Below are 25,615 nucleotides of genomic sequence, written 5' to 3' on the forward strand. Positions count from 1 at the left end.
GGCTGTCTGAGTTCTGATAGATAGATACACTACATATTCTAAAGGATACCCTACTACTAACAAATTGGTTAAATGATTCACATAAATTTCACCATTCATGGGATCTAAGGCCAAGATGAGGTTCTCAATCCAGCAATTACAACATTTTTAAAAATACAACACTTAATATTGTATGAATACAAATTCGTGAGAGCAGGTAGTTAGGAAGAATTTAACTATTATGTTCAACAAAATTATCAAACACTATCAATGTGAAATTAATTGAACTTAAATCTGACAAAGTTTTTGATCTCATTGAGTCATTTAAGATTAATAGCTTATATTTAATAAGATTAATTGGTAATTTCAAGATGAATCAATCAAAATAAAACAATAATTACCTTGACTGACGATGTAGTTTCATACTACCTAATTGTAGTGTGCCATCTTTATTATATTTTAAACTTTTATGAGATTGAGTTCGTATTAATCTATCAACAACACAGCCCTTATTCCTCAACTCACTGGAGGTAGACTCAGATTTTACTCCATTGTTGTCTGTATCACTTGAATCTGAACTTGATCTGGTTTGACTCTCGTTTTCTATCTCAACATTCGGCAAGTTAAATTTCACCATCTTTTCTGAATTACTCTCAGAGTTTTTGGGAGATTTTAAAATTGAATCTAAGTTTTCAAAATTGGAACCTAATGATAGGGATTTTGTTCCACTAGTGGCAAAGAAGGGTGAAAAGGATTTCATCTGGTCTTTTTCAAAAGATAAATCATTTGGCTCAAATACATCAGGACTTAAAGAAGAATTGTCAAAAGATGAATCTATATTGTTCATAGTTACACTAGAATCCTGTTCCAAGGAGCCGCCAGTGGTACTTAACTTTTCACATGGCTTGAGGTCACTTGTAGAAACATTTAGATTTCGTGATTCCAGAAAATCAGATAAAACTTCAGATAACTGTTTTTGTAGAGTTTTACGTTTATCATGAATAGTGACACTTTCTGATACTTTATGGTCTGCACTATTTGAAACTGCATTCATTGAAGTTTGATCCACATCTCCTTGTAGATTTATTCTGCTTAAATGTTCCCTTTCATTGGAACTAATCTGCTCCTTACCAACATCTTCATCAACATCACTGTTCCTTTCAGCAGAGCAAGTTCCTGAATTAAACTTTTCTCTGACATCTACAGAGCTAGTTTCTTTAACAGAGCAGAGGTTCTTGGCACTAACAGTGACATTTAAAGTGGTGACCTCTTCACAACCCGAAGTTTCCACGTTGACTGAAGGTAATTCTTCACATTCATTCACATTGACATTTTGGTCTACCGTGTCACTGACGGGTTCAACATACCAAGTAGTATTGGTAGTAGATGTGTTGGTAGATGACTGTATTGGACTGGATGTGATCTCACCACCTTTAGCCGCATTATCAAACTTTTCATATTTAATGCATTGTTTGTTCTTGTCTTTAACTTTTGTTTTTTGTTTCATTTTTCTTTGATACACACTTTCAAATCTCAACAAGTTTTTAACAAAATATCTTTCACACTTTTCACAAATATTATCCAAGTCAATATCATAAGAATTAATTGGATTATTCAGATGGTGTTATAACCAAATATACTTTACAGTCAATATCCACCGTTAGATTCCACCGGCTAATAGACTTTAACAATTCCTCATGAACAGACCATAACAATAAACTGCCTCATAAATTCTAAGAATTCGTGCCAGCTCAAAGAATGTAATTAATTCTTATCAAGTTCTGCACTTTATAATGCAAGTAACTCACTAATACATCATGCCCTTTTTCAACTATATTACCCAAATCGATATTCAATTTCCAGAGAGGTTTTCAAATTTCTACCCAGACATGGACAGTTCATTATTTGTAGATATTGGCTGGTCTTAACTGACTATGTAAAGATAGACAACTTATGTTAGGTCATAGAAAATCAATGAAATTGTGTACAATGGTGTATATTCACTGGTTTTATACCATGTTACTGGAGGAATCAATTAGAGAAAAAAAAAGATGTTGATCCAATCATCAAGAAAATGAAATAATGATTTGTTACTACTTCATTTCACATCTGTTGTAATATAAAAACAATATCTTAATATTTCCAGTAATCTGATATCAATACAGTACCGGTATGTGACATTTGTTAACAAAGTAGTCTGTGATCAGGAGGCAAAAAAACACCATTCAAAAACTAATTCTTTCGTTTATCAAAATTACCCTTAAGCTTATTCTTGTTAGAAATCATAACACTGGAAAGAAATCTGTATTATACACTGAAATCTCTTCAAACATCATTCACTTCATTTCATTCAGAGTAAGACTTTCAACTCTATTCATTTCAGTTTTTTTCACAGAAACACTATCACCAAATCTTCAAAATGAAAATCCTAATTGCAGTCCAGCATCTCCATGTCACTTTTACATCCAAACTGATATGTTTCTTAAATCCCATTTGATAAGACTACCATCAGACTCTAGTCTCCAAATCTTTTTTTACACTTTTCACACACAGTTAATGTACATCTTAATTAAAAGGTCAAGGAAATGTTGTCTAATTAATGAATCATTATTATACCACTTTATATAGTAATAGAACTATTTTTAACTTGACTGTTATTTGACTAATACTATTTAAACTATTTGTAAACAATCAACTGGCTTCATTTAAATATTAAATTAACAATACCATTATGAGTACAAATCCTTTTTGTTTTTTTTTTTTCATTTCCTTAAATTTGTTTAATCTTTTTCTGTGTATAATAACACTGATGTAAAAGATTTTCTTTTCAAATTTTTTTTAAAATAAATCTATTAATGTATAAGACATCAGAATAAGAATATAAACTTCCAAACAGTACTAATAATCTAATAACGTTTTACCATTGCCTTAATGTAGTACTTGTCTTCATTAATCCACATGGTATAGAAAAAGGAAGTAAAACTCCATTCATTTCATTTCTCCAAGAATACTTGTCATTCAAAATTTTCTCTAATTTTGGCCACAAATTCCTCTTTGTAATTCAAACAAATTCTAAAGTGATAATATGTCAACACAAAGTCAATCTGAGGAGAACATAACTTGTTTGAAGCTCATATTCCCAATAATAACAAAATAACAAAGGCAATAACAAACTAACTAAGTAGTACATAATTTATATCTTTATAATGGCGTACTTATCACATCTTGAATTAAAATGTCTTGAAATTTTAATCGTAAGCATTTAACTGCCAGAATTCAACAATTCCATAAAAATCTCTAGACTATCAATAAAAAACACAGGGTCAATATACGAAGCTGGGTTAATTAGAGTCAATGAAGAGTTCATAATCTTTATATTCATATCATGAACAACTTTCAAAATGCGCTGAAATTATTTCCATACACAATTTCAAAGGAACAACAAGATCTTAAACACCTGTTAAAAATAAGGAAACCTCTCTGGAAGTAGAATTTTAGCTGAAAATAGCATAAGTTTTAAAGAGAGTTACTACTAAAGTGACTATTTGACTTTAACTAACAAGTATTTGTGTATACACTTGGTCTATCAACAACATGTAAACTACTACAGTAAGCTGCCCTATTGATCTACCGGATGTTAGAGAGGAAACCAGCACTTATTCAATATTGATATTTGATCTTCTTTAAGTTGGAAATTAGATAACCTCCAATTACTTCGACAGTACATTTTTGACTGAGTTTAGATTTGCAGAATTAAAGGTATTTATGCAATTTTACAATTCAGAATTTAACAGGAATTACTCCATATGCAAATTCCATGGTACTAAATGACCATAATTACCATTTTCTCCAGAAATATCAACAAGTCCCAAAAATAAAACATTCAACCCTACAACAACTATTGCTGCACTTGTATTATCATGAGTCAACTTCACAATGCAATAGTCAGAAACAAAACTGATATCCTGTTATTTCTCAACATTCCCTTTAAAACATCTAAAACAATTTAATCTAACCCCCTCAAACTATCATGTCTGTGGTCACATGAAAAACTTGTAACTTAATTAGGCTAGATTTAATCAAGATTAATTAATTAGGATAAGAAATATATTAATGTAAATACTGCTTTATCTCAATTATCTTGTCAGGTTATTGAGTATAAAGTCTACATGAACTTTTTTCTTTTGAAGGTAGTTATTTGTCAGATCGATATTTTGAATTGTTCCTTCCATGTTATGTAGTATACCTAAATTTGAAATTGATTTTGTATGTGGTATAGATAATGTTGTTTAACAATTTGGATATTTTACATTAAGAAAAATTTTAAATTGATTAGAATTAATAGAAAAAGCATTTTTGTTGCAATTATAATTATTGCCATAATAACATTGCAATACATTAATTATAGCCTATAATATAGGCCACTAATTAATAATATTGTGTTAGAAATGTTTAGAACTGACATATCAGTATATGATTACTTTCAGTAAAATATGCATTTTAATGTTCTCAAAAAAAATCCTTCACCTTTGTAATTTTGTAAATTCTAACTTTTAAACTGTGTCTTATGTTTCTGACTTAATGGTAAACATCAACAGATATCTGTAAATACATAGGCGTATGAGCAGACAGAGGCTGGTAACAGTAAGCAGAACATTTCTTTAGATTAGATCTAGATGACACACATAACTTTTATGACTTACATGTACCAGTATGTAACAAATAATCATATGGCATAATTACATAATATTAAGCTAATAAAGCACAGGTGAGGCTTATCATAGGCCTATGGCATATATCTGCTACATTAGGCCTACCCTTGTCAAAAGCCTTATGTGATTTTAACGTGCTACTTTATTAATTTTGTATTGTTGGTATCAAAACATTTTGGTAGATCTAATAGCTAATAAAAAAAATAAAAATATACATCTTTGCTTATTGGATGATCATGTCGAATTAACCTGATAAAAAAGCCAAATAACACAATGGAACAAAAAAAATTCACACTCACGTGTCTTTAGATAGAAACTCTATATTCTACTGAAGATGCTTCCGGATATTTGAAGGTTTTTTTTACCTAGAAACATTCCTAAATTATTAGTTTAATTTCACCACTCCTTCTCTAAAGTTGATAACGCAGCCATTTCCGGAATTGGAACTCTTCAATGTAATATACAATGAAGGCTGAAAAGCTACAAAACATGTCGGCTTGCAATATGCATTTCACGTTTTTCTTTTTGATTTTACAATTACAGCATGTATTTTGTTTGTATGAAGATCAGATGGGATTATTTGATTGGTATGAAACTTTGTCCACATTTGTGTCTCGAAGGCGTTAATCAATGCGAAACTAATAGCGCAGCAGGTGTTTACTTAAAAGGTCAATTTTGGAGGGGGTGGGGGATTGACTACTTTATTATAACATGTGTAGCATTTACTGACGTTGTAACTTTTTTGTTGCCTCAGGCAACAACCAATTCCTATGGCCAATGCTATTACTGCCCATTCTTGGCTACAAAAGTCTATGTTATTAATATTATTATTGACTATGTTATTGTATGAATAGATGATAGTAGTCTATACATTAGAATCCAATAGAAACAATATCACTGGTAGCTAGGACCAGTACTAGTAGAACTTTACAGCTTACAGGCAGTTATTGAACACCAAACAGAGGATAATTTAAATAAACTTTATTATATATTTATTTCTTTCAGGAAACAAGATTATGTTGGAAAAGTTGAGAATTTATTTTGGGATCAGTCTTCTGCAGCAACAGGGAAACGATTATTTGTTAGTACTGAAAAACATGTTGTAGCTTCAATACATGCACATAATGGAAGTCTAGGTAGGCCTAATTGCCTTACGTCAACTTCACTAATAACAATATGAATTCAACGCCTTTGTATAATCTGCACTAATGTTCTGCATGATAAACGCTTAATCTATTGACTATCAGGATGAGATTGTCATAAACTTGCACAATGAGTTATTGTTAATACCATTACTCAAGGTTTCTTTATATGAGCACAGTCTGTGGTTTGTTGTACGGCTTGGCATAGCTTCAAAGGAGGTGCTCTAAATGAACTTGATAATGTCTTTGAAACTCACATTGGGGAGAGTAAAGAAGAACTTATTCCCCAGAAAAACACTTTTTGGCAATATTCATTATTTGGAAAAGATCCAAGCCACTCAAACAGAATTAAAAACTAAATATTACATTTACATATTATGGTAAAAGGATTTGAATAATTTGGTCCGTTTTCTTACTGTTATAATGATTTTATTGTGTAGCATGGAGAAGAGTTTTTGAAGAAACTGAACGTGGCAGAGTTGATAGTTTACTGTATCAATCAAATAGTAAGTTATGACCTATTATCTATAGAGTAAACGTAAATCTATAAAAAATTTTGGGGAGGATTTTATGAATTGTTGGCTGTATCAAATGAACTTAAATAAAATTTCCTTCAGTTTTCTAGGCTTTTTTGGCTAATTTTTAGAATTATAGATACAGCTATTCTATAATAGTGTCACTTGCATGTTTATTAATGGTAGTCTTTACAGTTACTGTTACAATTTAATGCTTTTATTTCATATTTCTTCTTGTATTTGTAGCATTAATAAGTGTATTATCTGGAGGTGATTTTATTAGAAGTTGGCAGATGGGAACATCATTATTATTATGGGAAGTCAAACTTGGAACAGAAAATAATATAAGGTATTTGATATTTATTATTTTCAAATATGAGAGAGAAGATTAAAAACTCTAGAATAGAATTAATTTATTATTTACATTACATTGAATTACGAGGAGTTAGATTTCCAATAGGCTTAATTTTTTATTTTACACTTTTTCTGTGTATGTCCTACAAATTTCTGTATTTTTGAAAACTTATATATAAATAATGTTAATGATGAACACAGTTATATTTCATAGTGCTTTTTTGGAGCATTTTTGTTCTGCTATATTGACATTGAAATTTTCATTTGTTTTTCTTCTAGATCAACCTCCATTTTCACAAGTAATGAAAAGGGTAGGTTTCTTTTTCTAGGATTTAAAAATGAAATATTTCAAAGGTTTTTGTATGTCTGTAGCAGCGTTTGTGATATCTGACCAAAAATTGGAATCTTGCTAATCAATGCAGTAAATGTCCCTGAAATACTTGAAAAATTTCGAAAACCCCTTTCAGTTTTTGTGATATAAATTTATAATGTAAGACGTAATTGACTATATATTTGTTGCCAGGATCATGTTTTCAACTCAATTTTCTTGATATATTATTTAAATCCTTTCAGCTGACAGTTTTCTTGTTGCTACATCAAATGGTTTGTATAATATCAAAACAAATGATGGAAAGAAATTATGGCAAACTAATCTACCAAAGAGGTGGGTATTATAATTTACATATTTTGAAAGGTCATGTGACACTCTACAAATCTACAACTTAATTATTGTTAACTTGACAGCAACAGACAGGGATTTCTATACAGTCCTGATAGTTTTTTTTAGTTTTTTAATAGAACAGATCTGCAAGAACCTGAAAGCAATAGTTAGTTATTCCTAAAAAAAATTCATTATTGTTTTGTTGTCAATTCATCTGGAAGTATTTGTAATTCCAGTAATACAATTAATAGATGGTTACTGGCTGTAACAGAAGATGATAACTACATGGCCGTAGGTTTATCTCGTAATGCTGAGGTAACCATAGCAGCTATAAATCAAGATGGCAGCCTTGTGTCTGAACGATCTGTCCATGCTCCATGGGTTTCAGATGACGTCAGGTAAGTGAAAGATATGAGTTTTGAATATCTTCTACGTAATGATCTATTATACAGAATTTGAGTTGGTTTTGTTGATATTGCAAATAGACGAGTTAGCATATGGTGTTTGGTGCAGGATTATCAGTACCTTGTCAAGACAACTACCACTTTTATTCACTTCTTCTATTTTTTCTGTAATTATTATATAACATCCGTCACTACAACTGACAGTGGCTTTCGATAGTTATATTTATAAAAATGCTCATAAAATGAATATTTAACCTCATTTTATGTTTTTTTTCAATTTGTTAAATTAAGTTTTCTATTACATCATAATCATTCACTTTTTTTTTGACCTATAGAAATTTAAAAAATTTATATTTATAATGATTATTTTCTGTTTAATTTAGCTGTATGATATTAAAAGGAAGTCAACTGGTATGTTATGTACCATCAAAACAAGCTATTCAACATGTTGGTCTACGAGATGGAAATAGTTTTATTACCACTTCTTTAAGGGTAAGCATTTAGTCAGACAATAGAAGTAAAACTCTAAAAAAATTAACCACTACTCCATACCAAGGACAATGCTCTGTTAAATATATATAAATGAACAGTTATCATTTCAGTTTATTGTTGCTCAATTTTAGCGGATTATTTCATCCCATAAAATTATAACATCAAATTAAAGAGCTTATAAAGAGACATAAAAAGTTACTTTTGTTCTTGATCTGCACTATTTTCGGCTAAAATGTTCGTTGCCATGAGAAAATTTTGCAAAGTAGATGAAATGGTTGTAATTTTCAGTACATGTTAGAACAACCATGTAAATTATTTTAATGATTTAAACAGTATTTTATTTCTATTATATAATTTTACACAATATAAATAGGGTTTCGGCGACAAGTTGTAGCTTATGTTAATCCGTGACCAAGCTAATCTGTCACCAAATTATTTTAATAATGGTTATATCTGGTATTATTTAAGGACTTGGGCTTTGAAGCTACAACAGAAACCAGTTTAGAAACCCCTTTAAATGGTATAACAGGGTTTGAAAAAGAATGTATATTACGTATATCTAAAGATCATTTAGTTGTTTTAACAATTGATGGTGGAAAAGTAAAAATTATTAAAGATATGCCAAAAGTAAGTGAATTTGATTCGAATTACAACATACAATTCTACCTATTTTTAGTCTCTACTTGATTATATACATTGACTACATTTAATTCTTCAGAAATAGTCCTAAACTTGTTTGGAAAGTTAATGAATTATGAAATCTTGTTCTGGTAGGATTCAACAATTATTGAAGAAGTTTCAACCCTTTATATACTAAAGATATATTTAAAATGGCTTGGGAACACAATAAAGGCAACAGCAGTTTTCAGATTTTTTATCAAAATTAGTGTGTAGCAATATAAACAATATGTCTGATGTGTTCAAATTGGAGCACAATACAACAAATCTTTTCAGAGCTACAGTCCTTGATATACTGAAAATTTGATTGGTAAGTAAGTGGATGATTTGCTTGGCTTGTTTGAAATGTCCATAGTATACAATATCCTCAGAACTCTCAATCTGGTTGTATATTTACAGGTATCTGCAGCAGAAATAGTTGAACATGAAGATAAAACATTGATAGTAGCTTTACAAAAATCAACAACTGAGGTAAATTACAAATCTTGAATTAAGCAGGGAGGGAGTTATAGATGATCTCTGCATTGTCTGTGAAACTTTTATACTTTAAAGTCCATCTTGGGGAGGTTGATTTGACCATATTTGCCAATAGAGTAGTGTCTTGTAACCTTTTAAACCTTGCTTGAAAATTGTTTGACTGGGAAAAAAATCAATAGCGATCACACAATTTATGATTTTCAAACTAGAGTGAAATTGTGTTGTAGACCAGTTTACCAGCTAGAAAACAACAGTCACATATGATTTCATACTAATTTATTCTCTATCCTATTCTCATCGTACTTATAAAGTAGTGTAAATGTTCTTTGTTTTATTTCAGCCTATGGTAACTATATCTGGATATGATATAAAAACAGGACAAGAAAATACAGATCTTAGTCAGAAAATACCTTTTGCTAATTCTCATGGACTGCCTAAGAAGGTACGGGTAATAAAAAATTATTCTCATAACTATTTTGCTTACCTTAAAGCTTTTTTGAGTGTTAAAAATGATATTAAAGATATGTTTCTATATGATTTTCAATTGCATTACATTTGATAAAAAAGTGCGCTCTTTTACAAGTTAATATTTTTAGTTGAGGACAACTGTCTGTTGTGCAAAATATTTAGAAAAAAATTTAAATTTCTTAAATAACTGGCTCCAAATGGCAAATACACAAATGAACCATCAACTGTACTTATATCAGTTTTTTTTTCTCAAAGTTGTTAGTAAATTCCTCCATTGTTTAGAATATTGATTGTATTTTGATTAATTTGTATTTTATAATAGGTCAGTAGTCTGATATTTACTAAGAGAAGAGATTCTAGAATAGGATGTAAAATAGCTATATTATCTGAAGATTATGCTTTACAAGTTGTACAGAAGGCAGGTGAGTAACATTAAACCCTTGTGGTACAATACTTTTGTTAAAAATAGCCATTATTGGATATATTTTTTAAACTGGTTTTTGAAATTATATTTTATAATACTTGGATATGGTGGACATGGCTGTCAGCTGTTACTTTTAAACTGAAGGATTTTTTGCCATTGTGTCTTATTATGCAACAATTTTACTTTGAATACCAGGTCGAGTATCGTGGAGAAGAGAAGAAGCATTAGCCTATATATTAGCTCTAGAAATGGTGGATCTACCAGTCTCAGAAAATCAGGCTAAATTTGAAGATGAATTTGGATCTAATGATGGTAAGCTTTTACCTTCAATAAAACTATTCCCTATAATAAGACAAAAATGAGACTATACTTTACTAAAAGTATCATTATCTTGACCTGCACACTTACTGATGGTTTATCACAACTTGGGCGTCTCTAGCATAGAGGTATGGGAAAAATTCATGACTTTAAGGATCACTCAGTAAGAAATATATTTGGTATAATAGCATGATGTCTGTTGCTTAAAAAGGTTAATTTGGTTATATAATTTATTTGTGTTTTGTCTTGGCAATGGAATTTGTTTGTATTATTTGCAGAAATATTTGTTATGTTTATAAAGAGACTGAGAGCACAATTATCACAACTCAAGGTAAGTAAAAAACACATAATCATAAGATAAACACTAAAACTGAGACAGATTTTTGCACGTATAGCTCGAATATCATTATTTTCATATGTACAGTACTTATGTAGAAACAAGGTAGCTTTGTGATATTTTTTATATGCAGCTATCTCTGTTAAAACGTTTTATTGGATATCAGGATTTTTTCTTTGAGCACCTCAATTGCATTGTGAAAGGAAGTGAATAATTTAGAATATTGTCAATTATAGTTATTTGTAATCAAGATGGTGGAGAAGTTACAAGGTTTACGACACCCTGCCCCTACTCTCAGTGATGAAGATATTGATCAAGAAGAAGATGAAATAGAAGAGGAAGAAGATATGATTAGAGATGAATTTAATCTTCATAAAGTCATTGTAGCTGTTACTAAACCTGGCAAGGTAGGACATATTTTAACATACGTCACTTTATCACAGATTAAGCAGAGGATAACTTATAATAATGATGCTTCTTTGCAAATTGTAAAAAATATTTGTGTAAATTGTACAGTCTTTTAGAGGAAATACTGTATAATTGTACAGTACATGTGAGTAAATTGTGTACATATGGCTTGTGTAAATTATAGCGAATTTAACTGATGTTTGTGTAAATTGTACAAAGAAATATTTGTGTAATTTAAGCAGTATGTTTGTGTAAATTGCACATTGATATGTTTGTGTAATATCTTCATGAAATTGTGCAATATCTTTATGGAAATTGTACAGTACGTTTTGTGTAATTTGTACAATATGTTTATGTTAATTGTACAGTACATTTGTGTAAATTGTACAATATGTTTGTGTTAATTGTACAGTACGTTTGTGTAAATTGTACAATATGTTTGCTGTAAATGTTTTAATATAAATTGTAGATATTTGGTATTAGAAGTCATACTGGAAAGATTGTATGGCAGCATTATTTATCTGATTTAGTACCTTATAATAAATTTGGTGAGCTGTCAATGTTATTACTGATACAGAGAACTACAGCTCATTTCCCCCATCCACCTCAGTGTGCTATTATTGGTAAAAATAAGGTAAGTTTAAAGTTTGGAACATACTTAATGGTATAGTGGTCCTCTGGCAGAATAGCTTATTGAAACTTACTTGATAATAACTCATAAATGTACAAATTCATGAGTTAAAGGGATTGTAAAAAGGTTTTCTAAACTTTTTATGTGGAGACACCGTTAGCAGAGATTTTTACCATTCCAATTTTAATTCAACCAAACCTATGTAGTTTCACTAAAACTTAGCTTCACAATCGCAAAGGGTCTTATATAATGTAAAGTGACTAAATCAAACGCCTGATTTAAGTGGAATTGCAAGACCCACGGATGTCTAACTGAAGATTGGAATGGTGCAAATGAATGATATCACTGTCAGTATGTTAATCTTTGTCAATAATGCAAATACAGGAAATATATTTCCAATTTGAATTTTTGACTTCAAAAATGTCTTAAATTGATAAAACCTTCAGTCATATTAAAGCAATGCAATTTTATATATTGTTATAATTATATATTTTAGAGAACTGGAAATGGGATGTTATTTACCATCAATCCTACTTTAGGAACTGTAATAAAAGATACACCAAGTCATGGTTTAGATCTAGGCTATAAAGTTTTACAAGTATCCTTATTAAATCACATAGATTCTAACTTTCTGAAAGGTATTCTCTTAATGGATAATGACAAAAAGGTAATTTCTATTTTATATGCCTGAAAATAGCCATGGCATCTATTCGTTATAAATATGCTTTGTTATGATGCAGTTGTCAGCTTTACTAGTACAATTACAGCTATTCATATCACTTTCCAATACATGTTTTAGAATCTGTCTCAGTTTTCTCCAATTAAAAGAAGCATACCTGTTTAAAATGTCTGATTTACAGATTTACATGCAGTTATTTCTAATTATGTAAATGATGTCCATGTATGTATGGGAGGTCAAGAACATTGTGATTTCAGAGGCACAATGCAGTATTTAGTCACTTTCATGATCTTTAAGCTCTCAAGACAGAACAAGAACCTCCCCTGCTTGGATGAATAACAATGCATCTATTATTGTTATGTGTTTTTTTTAATTCTAGATTCATCTATACCCAGAAAGTATTGGACCAGTTATACAAACATCACTACCTAAACTCTATCTTCACCTGACAGATTTAAATACTAATATTATTACTGGTTATAGAATTATCAATACTAAAAATCAGGTAATCATTACATTCAATTAATCACTTACATTAATTAACATCAGGATTAGTGCTTTATTGGATATTAGAGCTACAATACAATGATGAGTAATATTTTCAATGTTTTTAACTACTGTATATTTTCCTATCAGAGAAATTATATTACTGGTATTGTCAATAGGCTCTAGTGTTGCCAGGAATTTACCGGATGAAACTTATGATGCATTTGTATCACATATAGGCCTAGTTATATGTTATATGTCTAGTGTGTTAAGTATCGATACACAGCCATGCCATATGATACACGTATTGTGGCATGAAGTATAATGGTGCATCTATTGACCAATATACCATAACAGTAATACACTGAATCATGTGTTCTTAATCAGGTACTGTAATATGTTCCTTACAATACCTAATGTGTATTATTCATTAGCTGTGTGGATTATATGAAGGGTCCCGAAGTGGAGTGACCCAGACTTAGAGTGGCATCCAGTGGTTTTCTCAATAGTTTATATGCTATGAGCTTACACATTTGAAAGTGTAATATCTATGGTTGTATGTTATTTGCAGGGATTAATGGCTGAAGCAGTATGGAATGTAAATCTAAATAAAAATCAACAGACTATAAGACAGGTAGTTGGTAAAAGAGCTATAGAACATGTCCATTCTCAGGGTCGTGTATTAGGTGATAGAAGTGTACTCTATAAATATCTTAATCCTAATTTATTAGCTGTTGTAGCTGAAGGTGAAGAACCACCTTCTCCAGGAAATCATAAAGGTTGGTTTTTTGCACACTGATTTTGAAAATTTTCATTTCATGATAAAGCTTAGATTACAGGCTACGTTTGCATTCGTTGTTAAGCTGTATTGGCAGAGTTGAGAGAGTTGTCTGCATTGTCTGAATCTACCATTAGTCCTTGTCGGAAACCAAGGTTACATTTATATTGAGCTTCTTTGACATTTATAAAGAGAGATAACTGATTGAAGTATATCCAGCCTAATAATAATATAATATTCGAATATTTTATAGTTACAGGGTTTTTTAACATCTATTTAATTGATGGTGTAACAGGCCATATTGTATTTCATGTTAATCATAAGAGAGCTAAAGGACCTATTAATACAGTACATTCTGAAAACTGGCTTGTGGTTAGTATATGATATATTTACTCCTGTTGTTGAGCTAGATTTGATGGAGGAATGTCGAGTCAAATTGATCATGTTAACAAATCCTCAATCAACCATGTTTCATCATGTTCATCTCTCTGAATAGTAAGTGTCAGACCCATTAGCTATTGCTGTATTACGTCACATGAGCCTAACTCTAGATTTATTCTGTTGTGCTTCATATACTATGTAACATAAGTTTAAAGTGCAACAGGTTCTGGACATTCTATTTACCATATATAGAATAATCTTCATTAGTTCTAGTAATAGACTAAAGATAACTTTGTTCATTTTAGCCAAAAGTTTTCGTAAAACAGGTATTATTTGTGTTTTTCAGTACTCTTACTTTAGTGAGAAACATAGACGACATGAATTAGCTGTATTAGAGATGTATGAAGGAAAGGAACAGAGTAATTCTACTGCCTTCTCTTCTCTTTCTCCACCACCACAACCATTAGTACTTCGTCAATCTTATATCTTCTCATCTCCTTTATATTCCATGTCAACTACTGTTACTGAGAAAGGTTTAACTAATAAAAATATTATTAGTAAGTATTGATATATTAAAAGTTTGGTGCTCGTCTTAACTTTGGAAAGTCTGCTATTGCTGGTGTCAATTAATGTCAATAATGCGTGGTAATTCTGTGTTGACACAATTATAATATGAATACAATTTAGTTCTGTTTGGGATGTGGTGCCTCTTTGTTTATACAATGAAAAGATCAAAGTTTATATTCTGTCTCTTTACAGTTGCATTAAAATTTGGAGGATTATTATCTCTACCTAAAGCATTATTAGATCCTAGAAGACCTGCTATGCCTTCACAAGAATCAATGTAAGTTTAAGTTCTTTCATTAGCTAACCATATGGTTTGTGTACCTTTGTTATTTATTTTTCTAGCGGTAATTGGTATAGGCCAAAAACTCCTAAACTCACCTCTTACCAGTTCAACAAAAAATCCAATTTGACCTGGGACCATTTGACATTAAGTGCGGAAGTAGTGATTGCCACAATACACATGGGCCAATGAGTTTTGCAGTGTGTTATTATTACTACATTCATTGTGAAAAAGATTGTAGGTAGTAAAATACACCATAATACATATTCAAATTTTGTCTGAAATCAACTTTTCTGTTTTTTTGGGGTGTACAGTTCGACTCTTTTACTAAGAAATTTTGCATTTTTAGTTGTGATTTCATTTGATCTGAGTGTAGATGGTGTAAAATGACTATATAGCTATCATGCCTTCATCTTTTAGCCCAAAAATACTCAAACTTCAAGGCATGTTATACATCATAAGGTTTTTATGGTTTAGTATAAAATGTTGATATATGTGTATAATTATTATGATTGTATGGTTTATAGTTTTAACAATCTATTATCTAGGGAAGAAGGTGTTATACCATATATACCTGAAATACCAATACATAATGAAGCTATATTAAATTATAATAAAACATTATATAGAGTAGATGGTATTTATACTGGACCAGCTGGTTTAGAGTCTACATCTCTTATCTTTACTTATGGTCTAGGTAAGCTGTTTTATTCTGCAAATATAGATATCAAGGGTTGTTGTTTGAGTTGGAACCTCACCATAAGAGGCTGTTAATATCTGAAGGCTTTTTACTGGAAATGGAATGTTAATTTTCTTAATTTAACCGTTAGTCTTACGATTTGGTATTCCCCTCCACACAGATGTAATTGGCAATCAATGATCAAATTGCAGAGTAATTAGTATATGCTATTTTGTAGCTGAGTGGATATCATAGGTATCCTACATTCTTTGAACTGGCTCCCAGATTAGAAGTATTATTGATGTAGTCCTTACAAGTAGTCAGATATTTTAATATTCAACAAACAAAAAACAACATGGATATTACACATCAGATTATTGATATCCAGGTTTTATCATGGTATAATGTACAAAAAAAAAAGAAAATATGTATTAACAATACAAACTGCTAAATGAAACTCGAAATTCATCATTTTTTTTGTCTTTTTTTTCAGATTTATTTTTTACCAGAGTAATGCCATCTAAAATGTTTGATGTTTTAAAAGAAGACTTTGATTATGCGTTAATTGGATCTATATTATGTATTATGATATTAGTTTCTTTCTTAACTCAAAAATTAGCAGCTAAAAGAGCATTATCTAGAGCATGGAAATAAATCTTTTTAATTATCTTAGATCATTAGTATAATATTTTTTCACATTTTTCTCGGAAAATACCAGTGATCATTTGAATTAAGTTGGTGTTATTAACATAGTGAAAATAGTTTGACTGTTCAGTAATATTCAGGTATTGTGTAATTCATGATAGAAAATGCAGATCAAAATTATTTCATTATGTCTTTTTCGGAATTTAGACCAGAGGTTGCCATAAGGAAAATTATAAGATTTTTGAAAATATAAATCCCAGAATTGCTTACATGCGTTATACAAAGCAGTTGATTGGTTTAACATTTTTTTTGTGAAGTAAATCAATATTTATAGATTTTTTTAGGGAGCATCTTGATGTGCCATTTTATTAATGATTGTTTACTAAACTATGGGAATCCATGTATGAATGTATTCTTTCTGGTATTATTGTCTGTGGGCATTATATTTTCAAACCTACATCATTTCATTTGTTCATCATTATTTAGATGTAAATTTCCTATAATATAATATAATATAATATATCTCATTTGCAGCTAAATATGCTCGAAGTAAAAAGAATCTTGCATATGGACAAAATTTCACTATTATTGGTAATAAAGTGTATATTAATTGTTTTAAAACCTTAACATGTTATAATAACATCATAGATCTTTTTCATAGTATCAATTACTAGTGCTCATATTTATATGAAGATGCATTTAAAAATAACTATATGTATAATGAGTTAGATGTTGTCTGTAGAAATTGAATGAATGACGTAGCTTTTTCCATCATCAATGAAGACTAATACCTCCTAGTAGTTCTAATGTCAGTTGAATGTTGGTGTTAACATTACTGTTGATTCGAGTTTCTAAAAGTTGCATACTTGCAATTGTCGGAATTGCTCTTTACCTAATGCGTGTTAATTTGCAATAAAGCCCATGGCATTTCCATAATATGCTAATTTTGTCATTGGAAATATGTTAACTCTGCAAGTGTAATAGTGTGTGTATACAATGATGTGTGTATTGCATTTATTTAATCAAAGTTGTAGATGTATATGTTATTTACCTGATTATGTTTATTTAATTATGAAATTCCAATCATGTATAATCATTTATAATAAAATTCACCACATCTACTTTTATTTGAAATCCTTTGTAATATGAATCACTTCAAACTATATCCGTAAGCACTACCTTATGCTGCAGATATTTTGCACGTCCAGGGGTCCAGATGGGATTAGTATATAATCAACGAAAAAATAACTTGATGAAGACAGTAATGAAATAGATTATACTTCCAAAAGTCAATGTCAAGTTTTCAGTCAATTTAATATAGATTTAATTACACGCTTGTTTACATAATTGACAAATTGCAGCTTATCATTATTTCTCATGTTTGAAAAGTACTCATAGCATTTATTGTGAGATTTGTAGCATGTATAACTTTTCAGACATGAAATATGATGATCCGCTCTTCAACCATAAAACAATGGAAGTAATGCCAGTTTTCCAGATCTATATTATCATAACAAGCCAACCCAAGTCCTATTTATTTAGATGAGTATGTCCTTTGAGTGGCTATTGAAAATATAAATGAAAAGACTGTTTAACATTTTATAACCTCAAAAATATAAATAACACAAATGCCAAAAAAACAAAAACATTGAATCTGAAGCCATCATTACTTTACCATTCGTCATTTTTCATTACTTAAACGTAAGGATTTATACTGGTTTTATACACATAATTGTAGCTTGGAATTTCAGGAGTGGACAAAATTGTCTCTTCAACGACATTAATAAACTTATGTTATGCACCAGTGTCTGAAGTTCTATTTCTCGTCCATCATCATAATCTGACTGGTTTCTGTCCTTGTAATATGTTATATATATCATCCAATGATTTACTAGCATTCTCAATAAAATCATGGACACTTTTATCTTGATAACTTGTTACATTGAAACCTAGACGATTATCTTCTACAGAATAACCTGAAATACAAACAACATCTTGTTTACAGTAAATGTTTGTCCTAATCTCGCTGCCTTGTTTTTTCATCTGCTAACTTTCTGTCAGACCTGTTATTTTGAGACTTTACCAATGTTCGGGGGATTTACAAAATACCTGTATATCACATTTCATTGTCACTTATACATCTATTGAATAAAATGCATGTCTTGTAATGACCTGGATATACTGGACTATGATCAAAAGAGGGGAAATAGAAGTATTGTGTACTAGAGACACTGATAGAATTGATTTGCACCATTACAAATTTTCAGTCAGACATCTGTGATAATTGTTTTATAACATTCACTGTTGCAAAAGTACTTAGATGTATTAACAGCTTTTACAATAGTGATGTCATAAAACGCTTAGTTTAAGAAGAATTGCAAATCTTCTGTTATTGTAAATTGGAATGATGTTTACCAATACTATCAGTCTAGAAAACTTATTTAAAATCCCTTTAAGATCACAATATATTACACTCACCTATACCATAACCATCAGGTACAACTGGAGCAAAACCACCAATTAAAACACTAGGATCAGATAGTGTGGAAGTAGATAATATTATATGATTAATATATTTATAAGCTGGATCAGTAAATATGTCTAATGATTGACCATGTGATTCTGACATTCTCTTCAATGTCATCAGATGACGATCCCAGCCTTGACCTGAAATAAGAACCATTTATCTATAAAAAAACAATAACAGGTCATTAAGGTTGGGAGTAAAATTTTTACTGGTAGCTATGCTAGGGGCAGAAAAATGTATTTTTTGCCTGATTATCTTCGAATTCTTCATGTTTGTAGACATGTAAGAAATCTATACTAGCGTAATCAGATTTTAAACATCACATCCGATTGGTTAAATAAATTGATTACTCAACAAAATATGCTGGACAGATCACAGAAGAGCTCATTTGTAAGTGAATGGATCCCCTGGCATGAATAATCATCCAAAAATATGTAACATGTTTTGTTGCAGATGTTTTTCGGGTGAATATTTTGGAGTGAATTTAAAATTCATTAGAATTTAGTTAAAAAAAAATATGCATGTGTGCTCCTAGCTTTAGAGAAGTACATATACATCATGTTAACACCAAGCCTTTTCTCACAAATTATATAATATCTAATAAAACACATCTTACCCATAGCAGCATTTTTAGTCAATTCAAAATGAATTTTAGAGCATTCTTTTAGAGCAGCTTGTAGTTCTTCTACAGTATAAGATGATCTAGGGTTGAATAATAAATCACAGACATGTAAAGTAGCCGTGGTACAGGGTCTAACTGTCTCAGTTCTACCATGTTTAAATGCTGATGTACTACAAGATTCATAGGTTCCTACTGTTTTACCAAACATACGATAATAGGTCATCTAGAATTAAACAAAAATATCATATATATAGTGGGAGAGCGCATCTGACAAGTTGACAGGTTCGTTTTCAATATGAAAAACTTTCTAGAGATTTTAGACTTATTTCTACACTTCCGCTTAATGATGTTAATTTTTAAGATGGTAGGCCTATGTTTGAAGGGTGAGACCATCCATACTGAGCAGACACTCAAAGGCACTGGTTATGGAAGCACAGAGTAGGTCTGACATGATTTGTACAATTTGCTTGTTCTGTCTACATTCTGACATAACCTAGAAACCTTATTCACAAAACCAAATTATCACCAAATATAAATTTTTAGAAATACTGTTAAATTTCCATTTCTGCATTATAACAATTCTTTGAATAGGAAATTAAAAATTGATATGAGTTGACTTATTTTGAATGTGATCCCTGATATGAATAAATATTATAGGCTGCCTAAGATTGAAATGATTAAATAAGCTCACCTGTATAGCTAACTGTAAAACAGAATCTGGACCTAATTTCTTCTCTTTAATAAACTTTTTAGTAAATTTCTTATATTCTAAATGGTGTAAATCTAATGTGTTGATTTTTTCATCAAATTTCTTTTTGGCCTCATCTATACTCTTCTTGCTGTTACCATCTAATCTGAAGTCTACATAAAAAATACATCATTGTCAATTTAGTAGTAGTTAAACAGCTTAGAGTTACAATCTCAGAGTAATCTTGATAGAAAATGCACTAACTGGATACACTTTGAGAGAAAATAATTATCATTAACACAAAATTTGAGTATGAATATAATATGTAAGCTTACATAAATACATATTTTGGAAATTGTTCATGTCTTGGTAAACACCTTAAGCAAAATAAGCTTTTAAATTGACTTTTTATGTTGTTTGAATTTTTGTTTTCTTAGTTTACTAAAAACAGATTTTTGTAACATTTTTTCAAATAAAATAGAAAACAAGGATAACTAGTCTAATATTTATCATAATTCAGTAATTCCATGTCCACAAATAGTGGTTAAGAACATATACAAGAAATTATTCTACAAACCTAATTTCTGGACACTTTTAGAAGAATCTATATTAGATGGTATAGTATTTTTGTTCACTTTAGGCTTTTGAATTGAATCCTTGAAGACTTCTTTAAAATATCTTAAAACAGCTACACCATCTCCCCAGGAATGTTCAAAATTTACAGCTGCTGTACCAGCTTTATTTATTATTAAACTAAAACTCTTATCAAACCATCTGTAAATAAACATCATTAGTTAATAAGATTACATTCACCACATTCACAGCAAGTTTAATAGATTGCATTCTTATAGAGAAATTCAGCAAATTCCCTACAAAGTCAAAATAGTACACTTTTTTTTCAAATTGGTTTTCCTGCCAAATATTTTACACAAGTAATGAAATTCCAAAAAAAGTCTCTGTGTAAACATACCTATTTATGCCATCACCATGCAAGAAGGACCTGGAAACTGCATTTGGATCTGTTGGCTTATCATCATCTAATATTAATGTAAACACAGCACTATCCACTAGTTCTAATGCTACTTCATTACCTGAAGATCACAAATATAATATTAATGTAAACATAGCACTATCTACTAGTTCTAATGCTACTTCATTACCTGAATTTCACAAATATAATATTAATGTAAACACAGCACTATCCACTAATTCTAATGCTACTTCATTATCTGAATATCATAAATATAATAATAATGTAAACACAGCACTGTCCACTAGTTCTAATGCTACTTCATTACCTGAATTTCACAAATATAATACCAATGTAAACATAGCACTATCTATTGGTTCTAATGCTACTTCATTACCTGAATATCACAAATATAATATTAATGTAAACATAGCACTATCTACTAGTTCTAATGCTACTTCATTACCTGAATATCACAAATATAATATTAATGTAAACATAGCACTATCTACTAGTTCTAATGCTACTTCATTACCTGAATATCACAAATATAATATTAATATAAACATAGCACTAGCCACTAGTTCTTACTTCATTGCCTGAATATCACAAATATAATATTAATGTAAACATAACACTAGCCACTAGTTCTAATGCTACTTATTACATATAATTCTACAAACCTGCATTTATAAGTTGTGTTCTAACTGTAGCCCATATGTCTCTGTTTTCTGTGGTTAAAATACTGACAGGATGATCTGGTCTAGGTGTTGTGTCATCCAGTATAAATTTAATATGAGACATAATCTCACTGGCAGACACAATGTTACCTATAATTCAAAAGGCATTTGAAATTTGACATGGCTATTGGCTATAGATTTCTTCTTTTCTACTAAACTAGATTCTTGATTCCGATATTCATGTAAAATTCAAAATGACTTAAATGGAATGAAATAGGCTACAATAAGCCTGTCTCCCAATCCCTTTCAGTTATTGAATAAAATATTGTTTATATAAATAGAAAAATCACTGTGACTTCCAGCAATAAAGTGAACTCAGCAAATGGTTGTACCATACTTTAAGTAATAAATATCCCCTTTTTGCTCCTAATAGGTCCTATGTCATTCTTGCCCATGGCTTAAATACACCACAAACATTGTTCATCCCACAAAATATGGCACTTACCATCTCTATCAAGGACATCAAATAAATACATATTTCCATTTCGAAATGTAACTAAATGTTTAGAATCAGGTTTACTGTAGAGTTCATCTTTGTCATGTCTTGGTATACGAGTTGAACAGAATAAACGTTTAAATTGACTCATGTCAAGAGGAAATGCTTTATACCAGTAGGCTCCATAGAATGCCACAGCTTCTGGTAAGAGTCTAAAATAATCAAATAATAAATGTATTGGAGATGATTCATTTCAACAAAAGTGTACTTTTGTGTTGAACTTTTGGTAAACTATGTTCAATTTTGATTGACAGAATTTATTAATTTGTTTCACACAATTCTCCAATGGCATAAGAAAGACTCGAGACAGATAATAGACAGATCATTGTTATTTTTTTGTGGCCAATTTTTCCTTTATTACACATGAGGTAATAAAAACTTTGTGATTTACCTTACAAAATTACGAAAACTTGCAGTATCACTCTTGGCAGGATTCATGTGAAATATTTCAGGGCCCAAAATTTCAGCTTTCAATGTCTTCATAAACCTAATAGAAGATACCACCATATTAGTAGCTCTAACCAACTACAAAAAAAAAGAAAACGATATAAATTTTCTGATGGGAGTAGTAGGTAAGTGTAAATAATAAATATGCCAGTTCATTATCAATTTCAAATGGAAAAAGTTACTACTGAAAAAGTAAGAAAATACCTTTCCTTTCAAAGCAAATTTTGCAAAAAATTCCATCTGTTTGATACTTGGAACTTATCATTAATATTGTAACATAAAGAAATAAATCCACTGATAGGTTACTTTTACCTGTGTATTGTATTCTGGTCTGGTCTCATCATTAAATACCATAAATGGATTATGATTTAATACCACTGGTCTTCTATCACGTAGATACATATCAAACCATGCATCTAGAAAATATCACATATATATATATATATGTTACTGTACATCACATCATGTCTTATCCTGTTAACATATTTTAGAAAAATACATAATTGTAAGAGCAAAATGATGGTTATATCACAGTTATATCAAGACTTAACAAATTTTAAAGATTTTTACAAACCTTTTATGTGTATACTCTGTTAGCATAGTATTTCACCATTCACCATTCGTGTGATTCCTTTAAAACTAAGATAAGTGTCCCCAATACCTCTTTACAACACCTATATTGGTCACACAACTTGACATTGGATTGATGTCTAGACTTTCTCATAATTCCTTTCAACTCTATTACCAGTCAATATAACTGAAGAGTGGTGGAACACATTTTCTTGATCAAATTCAAAACTTAAAATTTTAAAAACTTACCTGAAACATAATTAGTGTGTTTATTTTTCTTATCAGTAGCAATTAATTCTTCTTGTAAAGCTGAAAATAACAATTCACCAGAAATATTTTATTACTATTATATATTATTTTACACAGAACAAAGAACCAACTATCCAAATTATTCTTAAAAAAAGGTCCAAGAATAAGCTTATTTAAGATGCAAACTAAGGTACAATTATATAACACAATACAAAATCTTAAAAATAACATTTTCCAACACATACAAGTAGTGCAATTAACTTCTTTACAAACTTATATAAGCTTAATATGTCAAAAAGAAAAAGTCATAGAATAAGTTTACTACTTGTCACTTTGAAATTAAATTTTAAAAATTGTTCTTACTTTTACCAGCACCATTCCCAAACTCTTGAACAATTTTTTCTGTTTTACTAAAATCTTCATCATTTAGTAATGGACGTTGAGATGCCAGATATCTTTTACAAGTATTTTCTAAAGTTGGCACTGGAAGTCTTGGTAAACTTTTCTGGAAATGATAAGTTGGAACTTTATTTCTCTCCAAGTATTCTCGTTCTTCTGTTCCACGGTTTGAAGTATTCGTGGTACTGAAAAGAAGCATAAAACTTTCAGAGGGAAATAGCAAATTTGTAGAAAATCAGTTTTCAGGTTTTTACCTTAAATTACAAAACAAACAGAATTAGACAATATTAGACTTTGATGACCTTCATAAAATGTTACTAAAATTAATTCAAATTAGTTGTTCTAGTCTACATTTATCATGTACTATCTAATAATAATAATACTAATAAAAATATTTGATTCAATGGTATTTTTATTGGCACTGATAATAAAATTATTAAATGTTTACAACCATTACCTATATTGTTGAGAATTTAAACAGTGTGCATTTAATACACGACTATTCTTCCCCTGAAATATAGAATTAACAAATTTGCAGTCATATACTCAATTGAGGAACAGATGAAATACAAAATAAATAATGTAAAAGTGTTATTGTTTGTGCCTTTAATTATGTCTAGTTTGTGGTACAAATCGACATGTATACAAATACAATATTGTCATTAAGAGGCAGGCACAATCTTACTGATTTTTTGAAGGAGGCATGTTCGATCGAAAGATGTCCCGAATGCCTTGTCAGCAAGCGATAATTTGTCGTGACCAAGCCTAAAGTTCAACCAATAAAATCTTATGTACGTATCATATATTTGCTTCAACATGGTGGAATCCATAAACTCACTGTTTTCATCTTCCATTCCAGAAGAACGTGAGTGGACCGTCAACAAAGAAGAAATAAGCAGCATAGAAGGGCAACTTTATTTTCAATCTGGATGATATATTTTCAGGACAGTTCTTAAAGTGGGCAATAAAGGCACCCCAGTTGCAATAAAAAGTTGGTAAGTGTGCACTGACTGTGTGTCCCAATAACTTGAAGTCAGAAAATAGGACTGCGCTACGTCAAAAAATCAGGTAGTTCCATCTCTTTGAAATAATATCAGATGTGAAAATAAAGAACATTTCAAACTTTGACTTAAGTTCAGTAGTTGTGAACTGAAATCGCATAGCACAGCTCTACTAGGTCTGAACAGGAGTCAGAAAATCAAATAGCTAAAAGTCTGATTTGAAAGTGGAAACTTCTTAAATCTAGCATACCAATGAAGATACTTGAGAAAAAAGTGTAGAACTTTGAGGACATGGTTTGTATAATGCTACTCTAAGCATTTTCAGAGTTGTTGTATTGATCAATTTTGCATTATTATGTGGAAAAAGTTTTTGAAGTTGAACTTTGGACGTTGTTTTGATAGAGTAGTTGC

The 25,615-nt window shown here is 30.2% G+C and overlaps 2 protein-coding genes across 2 annotated transcripts; one reads left to right on the forward strand and one right to left on the reverse strand.

Annotated features, from left to right (window-relative positions):
* Nucleotides 1-5,179: 5,179 nt before the first annotated feature.
* On the forward strand, nt 5,180-16,504 carry LOTGIDRAFT_238345 (hypothetical protein; the record flags this gene model as incomplete). The annotated part of the gene is made up of 24 exons (XM_009049947.1): nt 5,180-5,278; nt 5,697-5,827; nt 6,274-6,339; nt 6,595-6,697; nt 6,982-7,013; nt 7,276-7,366; nt 7,600-7,761; nt 8,151-8,259; nt 8,728-8,886; nt 9,337-9,408; nt 9,755-9,856; nt 10,205-10,304; nt 10,502-10,618; nt 10,903-10,955; nt 11,198-11,368; nt 11,839-12,003; nt 12,497-12,667; nt 13,059-13,184; nt 13,737-13,944; nt 14,203-14,315; nt 14,671-14,881; nt 15,084-15,168; nt 15,699-15,868; nt 16,344-16,504. Coding segments are annotated over 24 exons (2,977 nt in total), but the record flags the coding sequence as incomplete, so codon positions are not given.
* A 1,288-nt stretch (nt 16,505-17,792) lies between these two features.
* On the reverse strand, nt 17,793-25,590 carry LOTGIDRAFT_225472 (hypothetical protein). The gene is made up of 14 exons (XM_009049948.1): nt 25,455-25,590; nt 24,661-24,713; nt 24,168-24,388; nt 23,805-23,864; nt 23,298-23,401; nt 22,930-23,063; nt 22,488-22,690; nt 21,986-22,132; nt 21,303-21,423; nt 20,910-21,106; nt 20,336-20,505; nt 19,639-19,867; nt 18,974-19,162; nt 17,793-18,471 (listed from the first exon to the last, which is right to left on the reverse strand). The coding sequence occupies exons 1-14, from the start codon at nt 25,521-25,523 to the stop codon at nt 18,329-18,331; spliced, it is 2,040 nt and encodes a 679-aa protein (XP_009048196.1). The 5' UTR covers nt 25,524-25,590; the 3' UTR covers nt 17,793-18,328.
* Between the last annotated feature and the right edge of the window lie 25 nt (nt 25,591-25,615).

This window comes from Lottia gigantea (genome assembly GCF_000327385.1).
Source record: "Lottia gigantea unplaced genomic scaffold LOTGIsca_141, whole genome shotgun sequence".
In the NCBI taxonomy this organism is placed as follows: domain Eukaryota; kingdom Metazoa; phylum Mollusca; class Gastropoda; family Lottiidae; genus Lottia; species Lottia gigantea.

What these genes read in the sequence shown, in the direction of transcription:
- LOTGIDRAFT_225472 (XM_009049948.1), bottom strand. Translation starts at nt 25,523, where the DNA reads ATGCTTAGAGTAGCATTATACAAACCATGTCCTCAAAGTTCTACACTT. An exon ending in ACACACTAATTATGTTTCAG is followed by an intron (nt 23,402 to 23,804) that starts GTAAGTTTTTAA and finishes GATATTTTCTAG; the next exon opens with ATGCATGGTTTGATATGTAT. An exon ending in GACCAGAATACAATACACAG is followed by an intron (nt 23,064 to 23,297) that starts GTAAAAGTAACC and finishes TTTTTTTTGTAG; the next exon opens with TTGGTTAGAGCTACTAATAT.